The 13,986-nt window shown below is 46.8% G+C and overlaps 1 protein-coding gene across 1 annotated transcript in view; it reads left to right on the top strand.

The window, feature by feature from the left end:
* CACNA1E (calcium voltage-gated channel subunit alpha1 E) overlaps positions 1-13,986 on the top strand; it is a 497,143-nt gene that overhangs the window by 462,490 nt on the left and 20,667 nt on the right. The window contains 5 exon segments of the mRNA XM_081194559.1: positions 1,398-1,494; positions 5,714-5,819; positions 9,622-9,729; positions 10,797-10,897; positions 11,907-12,013. Of these exon segments, the coding sequence (XP_081050685.1) occupies positions 1,398-1,494; positions 5,714-5,819; positions 9,622-9,729; positions 10,797-10,897; positions 11,907-12,013 (519 nt within the window).

The following is a 13,986-nucleotide window of genomic DNA, read 5'->3' as shown; positions in this document are numbered from 1 at the left end:
GGATTCTCAGTCCACGTAGCTGTTCTCCATGAAGCTCTTTATGCATTGGCTGGTGAGAAACTGCAATGAGAAAGTTACAAAATAGGGAGTACTAGCCAGGGAGTAGATTCAAGTAGGTAGCCTTGTTGGTCTGGCACAGTCAAAATATATGAAAAAATCAAAAATTGTCCAGTAGCACCTTAGAGACCAACTAAGTTTGTTCTTGGAGCAAACTTGAGAGCCAGTGTGGTGTAGTGGTTAAGAGCGGTGGACTCGTAATCTGGTGAACCAGGTTCGCGTCTCTGCTCCTCCACATGCAGCTGCTGGGTGACCTTGGGCTAGTCACACTTCTCTGAAGTCTCTCAGCTTCACTCACCTCACAGAGTGTTTGTTGTGGGGGAGGAAGGGAAAGGAGAGTGTTAGCCGCTTGGAGACTCCTTAGGGTAGTGAATAAGCGGGATATCAAATCCAAACTCCTCTTCTTCTTGGTATAAGCTTTTGTGTGCACGCACACTTCTTCAGATAGCCAGGGGGTGTCCTTTATGGTTACTTTAGAATGCGGGGAGCGCAAATGAACCCTGAACCTCAGAAGGCCAAAACAGCTGCCTCTGCCGAGACTCTTTAAACTCCAACCAGGTGAAACTTGAAGCCGCATGTGAGAAAGAACCAGGGGGCGGGAAGAGCATGGCATGTAGAATTTTCTTCCTGCTTTTCTTTTCTTAGCCACTTAGCATGCCTTTGCACCAGCGCATGGTGGGAAAGTTCTCCATCCCCAGGGCTGGATGGAAGCAAAAGAAACACATTCCTTTGAGCTTGGTTCACTACCCTCCTATGCAAGGTGATGCTTTCCGGTTGCATAGGCACTGCCAGAGGCGGGCGGTACATGCCACTTCAGCCACGGGTTATGCCACAACGTGAATCTCAGGGCAGGACTTGGTGGGGAAGAACGCAGGCCCTGCCAACAGCTTAGGTCCTGCTCATTCTCTGACGTCTGCACCACCATATCCTGAATAACCCTTTGTTGGAGTGTTGTGTATCTTGATTTATATACCACTTGCACACAGCCCTGGGAACGAGGTGGGGCGATGGCACGACACCTGCAAGGGAAAACCGGCTATAAGACACCAACGCCAACCAATGTGTATGGGAAGGCTGGCAAAACACGCCGGTGCCATTCTTGGATCTGTGTGAGGGGCGATATAAATCCACATCAGCACAGGCTGCCATGTATGATTTGCATTGATTAATGGGTTTCCTGTTCTTTTCCTGTTTTGTCTGTTCTTTTCTCTCTTCTGTTCCCTGTGTTCTGTTTTGTTTGGGGGCATTTTTGGGGTCTCTGGGAATGCCTTGTTTTTCTTCCTTTCGTTCCTCTGCATCTTCCCCCCCTTCCCGTTGTCCTCTTTCCCCTCCATGACCAGTGGCCGCATCCATTACACTGAGATGTATGAAATGCTGACTCTCATGTCCCCACCACTAGGCCTCGGGAAGAGATGTCCCTCCAAAGTTGCTTATAAGGTAGAACAAACCCTTCTTTCCTTTATGGGCTGCTGGTCAGTGAGAAATGGGGGACGCATTAGCATGGGATGGGAGTGCAGGTGGCTGACCGTATTGGGGGGGGGGGAAGGAAGGACTATTTGTTTTTTTTATGGCTACCGAATGCTCACAAACCATTAAGTACTGGTCTGCTTGCACACTACCAAATACTTACCTGCCACACAAGGTGCGATACTCTGCAATGGAAGCATGGCTGTTATAGGAGAGGAATGTATGTAATGTCAGTGTAACTAAAGTGAGCCTGAAAGCTAAGGGGATCCCTTTTCAGCATAGGAGACACACAGTGGTCATCTTTAATATAACTCCTGGAGATAAAAATGTAGTTACAGTAATGCAGGCATAGGCAAACTCGGCCCTCCAGATGTTTCGGGACTACAACTCCCATCATCCCTAGCTAGCAGGAGCAGCAGTCAGGGATGATGGGAGTTGTAGTCCCAAAACATCTGGAGGGCTGAGTTTGCCTATGCCGGCTTTAATGTAATGGAGGAGGAATCTCTGGAATTAAGCTCTTGCAAATGCCGTATTTTTCCGTGTATAAGACTAGGTTTTCCCCCTTAAAAATAATATCAAAAATTAGGGGGCGTCTTATACACAGCTACATCTCCCCCGTTTTCTTAAATCTGAGTCCCCCCAAATAGGGGGTGTCTTATAGATGGGGGCGTCTTTTATAGACGGGAAAAAACGGTAATTTTTAGCTACTACGTGCAGTTATTACGCTATCGGTTCTGAAGGACAGAGAGATTCGCAATAAAGTATGAGAGGCTTTGGATTACTGATAGAGCAAATGTTTTGTATGCAGAGGATCCCAGTTCCATCTGCCCCCTCCGGTTCAAAGCACCTTGGGATCTGAGATCGTAGAAGCCCACTGTCATACAGAATAAATGTTACTGGGTCAATGTGCCAGGGGGCCTGACTCCATAAAAGATTCACACAAATCCTTCTGTGTGTTGAAAGACCTTGAAGAGCTCACAGCGCCACGAGGTCTAGGCAGGCCCACTTCTGCCACACTCCCTCCACATCTCTGTGTTGAACAGATGTCAGAAGGCGTTCTATATGCATACAGGTGTACATGAGCAGAAATCCTCCAAGCAAGGAAGGACCCTGCTCAATTGTTTCATCTGCACCTGCTTAGAACACCTTCTGGCATCTGATGGGTGGATGTGTTTTTCAGCACATTTATGAGGCATTTATGTAAACTCTCTGAAAATAAGTCAGCTTGCAGCAGCAAGATGGTTCGTCATATTAGAAGAAGTTCTGATTATGCAATGTTCATTAAGCAATTTAGGGCTGTGGTCCTCAGCATGCTTGCATGGGAATAAGCCCTGTCAAGCTCATTGGGACTTAATAGCAAGAAGGTGAGAACCTGCAGCCTTCCAGATTTGTTCCCGTCAGCCCCAGCTAGCTTGACCAATGAACAGGGATGATAGGAACTGTAGTCCCACAACATCTGGAGAGCCACAGATTCCCCACCTCTGGTGAGTAGCATTGCATAGCTGTTGGCATCCATCTGTCTCGAGTGACAATGGAGTGCGCCTCCAGGGGTGAAGTCAAACTGCAAGAGAATCACAGCGTCTGCTGTGGCTGCAGAGACCGGTAACTTGTCACTGCTGCCTCCCGTCACGTTTCCCAGTACGTTTCCAAGCACAATTCAAAGTGTTGGTGTTGACCTTTAAAGCCCTAAACAGCCGTGGCCCAGTATACCTGAAGGAGCGTCTCCACCCCCATCGTTCAGCCCGGACACTGAGGTCCAGCTCCGAGGGCCTTCTGGTGGTTCCCTCACTGCAAGAAGTGAAGTTGCAAGGAACCAAGCAGAGGGCCTTCTCGGTAGTGGCGCCCGCCCTGTGGAACACCCTCCCACCAGATGTCAAAGGAAAAAACAACTACCAGACTTTTAGAAGTTATCTGAGGGCAGCCCTGTTTAGGGAAGCTTTTAATATCTGAAGGACTATTATATTTTAATATTTTGATGGAAGCCGGCCAGAGTTGCTGGGGAAACCCAGTCAGATGGCCGGGGTATTATTATTATTATTATTATTATTATTATTATTATTATTATGCTGCTGCTGCTGCTGCTGCTGCTGCTGCTGCTGCTGCTGCTGCTGCATTAGCAGCACTGAAGTGACCTCTCTAGGGTACAAGCCTGGACAGTGTGTATGGAGGTCCTGGGCTGTCCAGAAGACAAGACCCCACTCTCGGCCTCACTGATGTGGTCCAAAGTAAAGCAGAGCAATACATTTGGCACTAGCTTGTTTGCAGGAGTTGCCAGAAGGAGGCGCACAAGACGTCATCCAAATGTCTTAGGGACTCCGCTCCAGATTTCTGCAGGGTTCACTCCTTAACCTCTTCCTCTCCCAAAGATGTCTGGCAAGGCAGCAACTATCTGCCTGATAAGAGTTGAAAACTGAAACCTTCCAGAACATGACCCTTCCAACTCTCCCCTTCTATGATAACCAGCTAGCTCAATAAAATTTACCGTCTTTTACAGTCCTGAATGGAATATATTTAGTTCCCTTGTGTTGGGCCATATGGAAAACTAACTGTAAAGATTATAGGCAATCACTCTAAAACCGTGCAGCTCTGTGTTGACTAATGGAAAGACAAGGAAGGAAGGCTGAAGGCTGTAGAAGGAGCACGGAATATTCACCAAGCTGAATTGTCTTCAGTGGAGCTCATGACTTAACAGTTGCATGGTGCACTCATTCAGCCTAGATGGCCAGAAACACCCTTCTCTGAAGCTGAGCCAGAAAGGGTGATGTGATGTTCGGAGTGCTGTGGTTGACTGCATTAAGCAGCAGTCCTTCAATCCTTGTTAGTAACAGAAGGAATTTGCAGACCAGGTTCTTGGAGGCCATGATCTGGTGAGAGAAGGCACCATTCTGGAAATTCTGGCATCCTGTGTGCATTCTGTGACAGGGTTGCAGCCAAAGCTCCAGGACTTAAACATGTTTGAGTTCAGATTGTACAAGAGAGGACTGCTGAAAATATATCCTTTAGCCATTCAGATTTGCCTGTCTGTGGCATTATCCAGGATTTTACCGTATTTTTCGCTCTATAAGACGCACCAGACCACAAGACACACCTAGTTTTTGGAGGAGGAAAACAAGAAAAAAAATATTCTGAATCTCAGAAGCCAGAACAGCAAGAGGGATCGCTGTGCAGTGAAAGCAGCAATCCCTCTTGCTGTTCTGGCTTCTGGGATAGCTGCACATCCTTCATTCGCTCCACAAGATGCACATACATTTCCCCTTACTTTTTAGGAGGGAAAAGTGAGTCTTATAGAGCAAAAAATACGGTAGTTTCTGTTCATGGCAGTGCTTACTTGCACTCACACTCACCTGTTGCTAGAAGCACACAAGGGGGGAAAAACATATTGCACAAATGGAAGCATCTTTACTACTTTTGAGCCTGAATTTCACCTAATGGTTTTGGGTCGATGGTGGCTCCGAAAGGACCAGAACAAGGTTGGGTGAATAGGTGTGGCAGGGGGAGCACAGAACGATATACAAAGCAGTCTGTACACTCTGGGAAGTGGATTTGGCCATTTCACTCTCCCCACCTGGGGGTAAAAGGAGCATGACTTACCCACTCCTGCCTTGGTCATCAGTTTTTCTTCATTTGCACCCGCTCTCTCTCTCTCTTTCCTCCCGCTTCAGACTGGAGATGAGTTCAAGCCATTGCATGGGCAATCATGTGCTGCAAGCATAATCTTTCTTCTGAAATAAATTAAACGCAAACTCAAAAAGGGGGCGCCAGGATGTAGCTGGGTAGCAAGTTTATCACAGAGAGGCCTGAGTTTGTGTCCTGGGATGCAAGATTCAACAAAATCGGGGGAGGGGGCAAGAGACAAAATGGCTCTGAAAAAGATGGAGATACAGATCCCGTGTGGCTGTCTCTCCTTTGCAAAGTCCTATTTCTTGCTCCAAGTCAGTAAAATGACATGTAGGCTTGACAAGATGAATAAAAATGGCAAAGGACAGCAAGCAGGCACACTGGGTGGGGGACGGGACGTGATACCAGCTTGGGGAGGGGGTGGAGGGGGCGATCCTTGCCCTCCTTTTTGGCTATCCTACTTGACGCATTCTAAGCCCCCTTTTCTCGTGTCTCCCTGATACGTTTTTCGATATTGTTTTCTGCCTGCTTCCCCCCACCCCCGCTTCCCCACCCTCACTCTCTTGTGCAGAGGCTGGTCCTGATGAATATGCCGGTAGCCGAGGACAACACCGTCCATTTCTCCTCCACCTTGATGGCGCTCATTCGAACAGCTTTGGACATTAAGATTGCTAAAGGTAAAGCAGTGGGGGCTGAGATGGAACAGCCAAAGGGGCCAGTGGTTGGGAATCTTGCCAGTCATCAAGCGCCTGAGAATCCTGCAGAAAAGAAACTGTTTCGGCCGTCTACTCCATATCCCTCATGCTTCAGAAATGGTTGGGTGAATATGAAGGCTGTGTGCAAGCTGTACCTTTAAAGTACATGGCCTCCCTCAAAGAATCATGGGAAGTGTAGTTTGCCTACAGTTCTGAGCATCCTTAACCAGTGGCGTAGCAAGGTCAGGTGGTACCCGGTGTGGAAAATTTCTTGTCCCGTCCCCCGTCCCCCATTCAAATTATTAAAAGAAGGAAAAATAAAATACAGTCGCAAGTGTAATTTTCTGGTTTATTTACTGTACATTGTGAGCATAAGCAGCTTTGGCTTAGCAGCCCAGGAAGTCGTCCACGTGCGCCCCGGAACCCAGCCACTATTGGCGGCCACCTCGGTCTCCACAGGTTGCCTCAGCGGCCCAAAAAAACCATCTGCTGCTGGTGGGGGGCTAAGGAAGTCAGCCTCAGCAGCATCAGCCTTTGCCTTGCCTTTGCCGTGCCTCCAGCTGATTGGCCAGCTGGGTTTGGGACGGGGCAAAGGCCCCAAGGCAAGGATGGTGGCATCCGGGACCCGGGAAGCCCCGCCCACCTCTCAGAGAGGAGCTTCAATAAGTTTATTTTTAAAATACTTATTTTTTTCCTGTTTGTCACTCCCCTCAGCGGTGGCACCTGGGGCGAACCGCCCCTACCGCACCCCTCTTCCTATTCCCACGCCACTTTCTTTTACAAACCACAGTCCCCAGAATTATTTATGTGCTTTAAATGTGTGGTATGTACACACCCAAGCACGACATTTTAAGAGCGGCAAAGTAGATTCCCTGCCCCTGTGACATACCTACCTTTTCCCCCAGCCCTGGGACAAGCACCAATAAATCAGTTCTCCAGATATTCAGCATAAATTAGGAACACACTGGCCCTTTTTCTCTTATAGATGTAATGGATGCCTATTGGCTTGTCACTTCCTACAAGCACTGAAATAGTGGGGCATCTGTCTTCCCATGTTGTTTAGGGATATCCACAAAGCTTTTGCTTAGCTTCTCCCAGGGCTTCACAACTTTTCCATTCTTAATCTGACCTAAAAACTACTGACACTGAAAGCAGTAGGCTGGTGACAGCAGGTCTGTGTGGGATGGCTTTAGGATCAGAATCTGAATGGAGCCACCAGGATCAGCTTTTTGGGATTAACAGAAGGCTTGTGTGGGTTGCAGTAGGCCTGGTATCTTAAACGAGGGACCGGCAGTGTGTATAATAAGATAATTTTGAAAGTTGTATGTAGGACTTATGTAGGGGGGGGGGAGTAGATTTCCTGCATTATTGACACCAATGTGTCTTAATTCCCAGCCATTTGAATTTTACTTGCAACTCTGAAAGAACTATTGGTTTTGATACCTGTTGTAGCTTTCTGAAGCTTTCCTGTATGTGAAAGGATCTAATCTGGAGGGGGGGGGGGGGACATTTCTGCCCTGCAGGTTGGGAGGTGGAAATTAGTTTTGGCAGGGATGCCGGGACTTGACCCTTGCAGAGCTAAACTTGCCAGACCGTTGCTAAATGAAGACAAGTTACTGTCAGCAGTGGTGTAGCGTGAGGGGTGCAGGGGGGCCCGGCCATACCGGTCGCAACATCTGGGGGTTAGGGTTAGGGGGCACAAATCCATGGGTTAGGGGGCGCAAATCCATGGGTTAGGGGGCACAAATTACTTGCCTTGCCCCGGGTGCTGACAACCCACGCTACGCCACTGACTGTCAGGAGCTCATCCTACACTCAAGTAGGACCCTGGCAGAGACACATGCCCGACTGGCATGTTTTCTCCCTCCTGGTCGATCGTTTGGAAGCTTCAAAAGCTTTCTTCAGCCCAAACATCACAACGACTGATGCCAACAGACATCAGCACATTTACGGATCCACAGAGTCTTTGCAGCTTGCATAACAGACCTCAGCAACTCAGCATTTTGGCTAATCTACTTTATTTACATATAAACACACACGGAGCACTGCAACATGGCTCCCTCTCTCTCTAGCATCAGACAGCCAAGAGAAAGAACAAAGCACAATAGTCCCACTTCACGGAACACAGTAACACAAACACCCCACTCTGTGGAGTCAAAACATATACCGTCATATGATAGACAACAATCCCATGACTACAATCATGGAGCAGGAATTCTATCAGTTACCATGTCCTTGTGCCCGCAGTCTCACAATGGGAGGGAAAATGGTAACTGTGTCTAACCTGGATGCCAGGAGTCCATTCATTTTGGCTGACCTTGGTATCTAGTTAGAATCTGTGGGCCAAATGAGACATCTGATTTTGGGTGTCATTAAAGGATAATACATTTTTTAGCTATTTAATTTGTTGTTCCAGGGAGAGGTGCTTCTAAGATTCTCTGCTTCTCGTGCCAAAATAACTTGGCCAACACTGGGTACCTTATCTTGCGGAGTGGGACATTTGCAGTTGTACCTCAAGAACCAACATGTCTTGGGCTGGCTCTCCACCCTCCTCTTCATCAAGAGAGGGGAGGAGTCTTGTCTTTGACACTCTGAGCTTTGGTGGTACCCGAAATCAGCCATGCTGCTTCTGATGCCTCCAAGGCCCAGTGTTGACAGCAGAAGCTCTAGATTAAATATACTGTATATGGTTGCCCCTGTGCATTGATGGGCCTCTGTTGATGTTTGCGTTCAGTTCTGTACTGAACTCTTCCCTTCTCGGTAGTTCTGTATTTCTTCCTGCTGAGGCACTGTGGTATAGTGGACCAGAGGTCTACATTTGGGCCAGGTATTCTGGTGTTTGAATACCATGAGGTTGACTGTGTGGCCTTTGGGCAAGTCACGTGCTCTCAGCCTCACATATTTCACTGTTGTTGTCAGGATAAAAAATATGAAACACACCCCTCCACCCACTGCACATCCACCTGAGTTTTTTATTATTATTATTATTCAAAAATTTTATTGATTTTCACAAAATTATAAACACACAAACACATAAACAAACAAACATAAATCATGACCTTATTAAAACTAATCTTATTAACATTGTTAAATGACTTCCTAGTATCCCCCTAGTTGAATTTCAATGCGTATCATTTTAATGGTTTTCCAAATCAGTATTCTTTTAAAATTAACTTAATCACTTAACATCTCTCTTTCTTTCCAATTCAGCATTAGACATATTAATTTATCACATATTACATATTTAAATCCTAAGCCTATCTGGTAATTGCAAGCTTTTTCCAATTAGATTAACTTAACATATTTAACTAAATAATCATTAAATTTTGTCCATTCTTCCTGGTACTCCTCCTCCTTCTGGTCACAGACTCTGCCAGTCAGGTCAGCTAGCTCCGAAAAATCCATCATCTTCATCTGCCATTCTTCCACTGTTGGTACTTCTTGCATTTTCCAGTTCTTAGCTAACAAAATTCTTGCTGCAGTTGTGGCATACAAAAATAATTTAACATCTTTCTTGGGCAATTCCAAACCTGTTATTCCAAGAAGAAAGGCCTCTGGTTTCTGTATAAATGTATATTTCAACATTTTTTTCAATTCATTATAAATCTTTTCCCAGAAGTCTTTCACCTTGGGACAAGTCCACCACATATGATAGAAGGTACTGCACATCCACCTGAGTTTCTTTGGGAAAGAGTGGGATGCAGATCTGATCGATAATGTGTGCCATTGCCTAACATTTCTCCGAGCAGTTTGTTCAGTTTCATTTTGACCCGCTTTCTCCTAGGCGGTGCAGACTGGCAGCAGCTGGACTCCGAGCTCCAGAAAGAGATTTTGACCATCTGGCCTCACCTTTCACAGAAGATGCTGGACCTCTTGGTGCCTATGCCTAAAAGTGAGTTATTGTTTAGGCGTTGCGGCTGCCAAGTCCCTATGATGACAGGGCTAGGATGGCAAAGACTGGAAGAAGTAGGAAGCTGTAGATGGTTGGAAGGATGGATGGATGCATAGATAGATATGCTTGGTTGCCAAAGAGTGAAAAAGGAAAGGGAGATAAACGATCACATTTACCTCCCTATTCCTGGCCATTTACTTTGCAGATATTTTATCGAGTGCTTTTTTCTGGGGGTGCTTTTTTCTGGGGGTACGCAGGGGTACACATACCCCTAAACATGTTGTGGATATAAGTTTGGACTCATTGAGGGGCAGTATTTCAATATGAGTAGGAAAATGAGAGTACCCCTAAACATTTTTTTTTAATAGAAAAAAAGCAATGTGACCGTCTATCCTCCATCTTTAGGTCCCAGGCATAAACATGAGACTAAAATTCTGAAGTGTTTTCCTGCTAAGTCTCACCTCCAAGTAACCAACCTTTGGAGCAATTCACACATACACACAGTGGCATCACAACGGGGGGGGGGGGAAGGGGGCGGTGTGCCATGTCTGGGGGGGTGACAAGAAGGCACCCCGCGGCGGTTTGCGGCGGCATGAGCAGCCATCGCGCTGCTGTAGCCGCATGTGGAGGATCCCAGCACCGTCCGTACGGTGCTGGAGTGGCAGCACTGGCAAAACGCTATGTACAGCGCATGTGTGGCGTCGCTACGTACGGCGCATGCGTACGCCCTACGTAGCAGTGCCCCACCCCAGGTGTCACGACGCCTTCATTCACCCCTGCACACACACACACCTGCAAGAGGAGTATTCTGCACACTTTTAAATTCATTTTTAGCAAAACAAAAATTAGAACAGAAAGACACATTTTTCAGGAGGTGCCTCAAACAGATAGCCAATGGCACCTCAAGATTCACAGAGCGAAGGGCGTTCCTTTGTGCAATGAACTTGTGTGGTTGCTTCACAACCATGCAATGACAGGCATGCCCCTGATTCAACTTTCTGCACAGCTGCTATTGCACCTGAAGCGCGTCATTTCTGTTAACATAGAACTCTGCCTTTTACTTCCAGCTACGGACCTGACAGTTGGAAAAATCTATGCAGCCATGATGATAATGGACTATTATAAGCAGAGTAAAGCTAAAAAACAAAGGCAGCAACTGGAAGAACAGGTACAGGTCCACTGCAGCAAGTAACAGCAATCCTACTGCATTGAGGGTTGAAAGTTTATGGAAATGATACTTGCATGAGAAAAGTCAACATGGGCAGCTAGGGTTATTTATGCAGGAGTTAAAAATGACTTCCAACCTATTGATGCATTCCATATTCGGTTTTTCATGATTGCCTTAACTGTTAGGCTTGTTTTCTGCTGTTTCTCCAAGAACTTATGTACAGTTCCCAGCTAGCCTTCCATTCAGGCAATTTACAAGGCAATGGTGGCCCTAGGAATAAATGGGCAGGGGGCATCACAGAAGGGGGTCAACTGTGTCTCCCATACTGGATTCCAGAAGGAACAAACCATAGCATATGTCACATTAATGCCTCCATCCCCCCATGGGGGGGTGCATTCCCTGAAGTGAATGCCATTGATTGTGACATCCCACTCCACCCCATATAAACCATGCTTACAGGCTTACTGTAGTTCATGAGCAATGGAGAAGGCATGATTTGTCTTATAAGTAACCACAAAGGCATAGAAATTCCCCCCAGTGCAGCTCATCTTACAGGACCAGATCAGATTGGGGAAAACTCTATCGGTCCCCCCCATCCTTTCCTCTGCAGTGGTACCTATTTATCTACTTGCACTGGTATGCTTTTGAACTGCTAGGTTGGCGGGAGCTGGGGCAGAGCAACGGGAGCTCACTCCATCACGGGGATTCGAACCGCCAACCTTCTGATCGGCAAGCCCAAGAGGCTCAGTGGTTTAGACCACAGCGCCACCCGCGTCCTATGGCCAGAGGAAGAGCTGGGAGGGCAGGGGAAAGGATTCAACTGCTCTCACTCACTTGTTGTAAGATGCACACACCCAACCCACTTCAGATGTGCATGCCGAAGAGGTGCAGTTCCCTATCACAACTAGATTCACCCTTAAGAAACACCGTGTTGTTGTCTATTTGCCAATCTGTATTTTGCATTGAGACTATTTCCCCCTCCCCTTTTTTATTATTATTTTGAATTCAGAAAAATGCCCCAATGTTCCAACGCATGGAGCCTTCCTCTCTTCCTCAGGAGATCATTTCTAATGCCAAAGCTTTGCCTTACCTCCAGCAAGATACCCTTTCAGGACTGTAAGTGTAGACGTTTGAGCAAAACGACATGTGCATGCGGGCATATCTGTGTATTCGTGCTGCGGTTGTCTTGTATTTTAAATAGCGCTAAATATACAATGCGCTCTTCCTGGCTAAGGGTGGGAGAGAATTATAAATTTGGACTTTCTGTGATCGGCAGGGGAGGAGAGCATCTGTGGGAGAGTTGTCCGATGCAGTTTAGCAAGGGGGAGGGACAACCGATAGACTGTTCCCCTCCTCCACTGCAAGAAAATAATCCAGTTTGCATTTTAACATGGGCCTACTTAATTTGTACTCCACAACTAATACAGTGGTACCTCAGGTTACATACACTTCAGATTACATATGCTTCAGGTTACACACTCCGCTAACCCAGAAATTGTACCTCGGGTTAAGAACTTGGCTTCAGGATGAGAACAGAAATCGTGCTCCGGCGGCACAGTGGCAGCAGGAGGCCCCATTAGCTAAAGTGGTGCTTCAGGTTAAGAACAGTTTCAGGTTAAGAACAGACCTCCAGAACGAATTAAGTACTTAACCCAAGGTACTACTGTACAGGAACCGTAATTCAGCTGTCCTTCACAGTTTGCGTTTTGTGAGGCAGCTCTCCAACATATATATGCATGCAAAATGTGAAGAGGACGAGGACGTGCACACACAAAAAATGCATGATGGGCTGGAAAATTGCTTGCAAAAGTGTGTGTGCGTGTGTTAGTCATCATAGATAGCTCAGTTGGTAGAGCACGATGCTCTTAATCTCAAGTGGGTTTGAGCCCCATGTTGGCTGAAAGATTCCTGCATCACAAGGGGTTGGATTTGCCCCTTCCAAGTCTACAATTCTGTGATTCTACATGAGGCAAGACTGCATATGCTGGGAGTGTGCAGATCTTTGTGGTACCGCAAACTGATGCAGGAATGGGGCAAAAAATGACTGAAGAATGGAGAAATGAGAAGCGGAGGAACCAGAATTGACATAAACATCTTTCCGTATTCCAAATGAGGCACTCAACATATGATGGCCATACCCCATTCAACTGAGTTTACAGGTGGTGTAAAAATTGGGGTTTGGCTTTTGCTGCCCAATTCCCCATGGGGCTCTGAGCCCCCCAAGTCCATGATCGGCCAGAGAAGAATGGATGGAGGATGGAGGCAGGATCCAGTGGAAAGCAAGGCAGATATTTATTTTTCTGTTGCAGCAGTTCCCTCCCCTCCTTGCAAGAAGGGAGAGACCCTGAACAAAATTGTGCAGGACCCTTTAAAGACTTTGGACATTGCCCAACCCCCTTAGCCAAAGACCACCCCGAAATCATCATACATACAGCATAGGAGGCAGTCTGCAGCCGAAATCCTGTCTGCCGGGATATCTGATAATGGTCACTGACTGCATTACCTGTGCAGTCTGACTATTCTTTGGTGATGGTTAATATTTTAGTTCCTGAATCCAGGTCACAGGCTCAGCCTATTCATACATGAATACACCCTTAAGACCGGATTTGTAGGTGAAAAGACAGTGGGAAGGCTTTCCTCATTTGCCTCCCTTACTGCAGAGGAATATTTTGAGGTTAATGGGAGAGTCAAAATGGCTTCAGGATTACTCTCCTGCACTATTTCAGACACATGGTTTATATCATTGGTATGCATCCTAAGGCCCGGGGGCTGGATCCGGCCCGATCGCCTTCTAAATCCGGCCCGCAGACGGACCGGGAATCAGAGTGTTTTTACATGAGTAGAATGTGTCCTTTTATTTAAAATGCATCTCTGGGGCATAGGAATTCGTTCATCCCCCCCCCAAAAAAATAGTCTGCCCCCCCCAAAGTCTGAGGGACAGTGGACTGGCCCCCTGCTGAAAAAGTTTGCTGACCCCTGGTTTATATATTTAGATATGTGTCCATTTATGAATATTTATTCTACATTTGAGACCTTAGAATTCTTGTAACACAGGCAGTTCAGACAATACAGTGGTACCTCGCAAGACG

The sequence above is a fragment of the Podarcis bocagei genome (genome assembly GCF_964188305.1).
Source record: "Podarcis bocagei genome assembly, chromosome: 5".
Classification (NCBI taxonomy): domain Eukaryota; kingdom Metazoa; phylum Chordata; class Lepidosauria; order Squamata; family Lacertidae; genus Podarcis; species Podarcis bocagei.
This window is presented reverse-complemented; position numbering and strand designations above follow the sequence as displayed.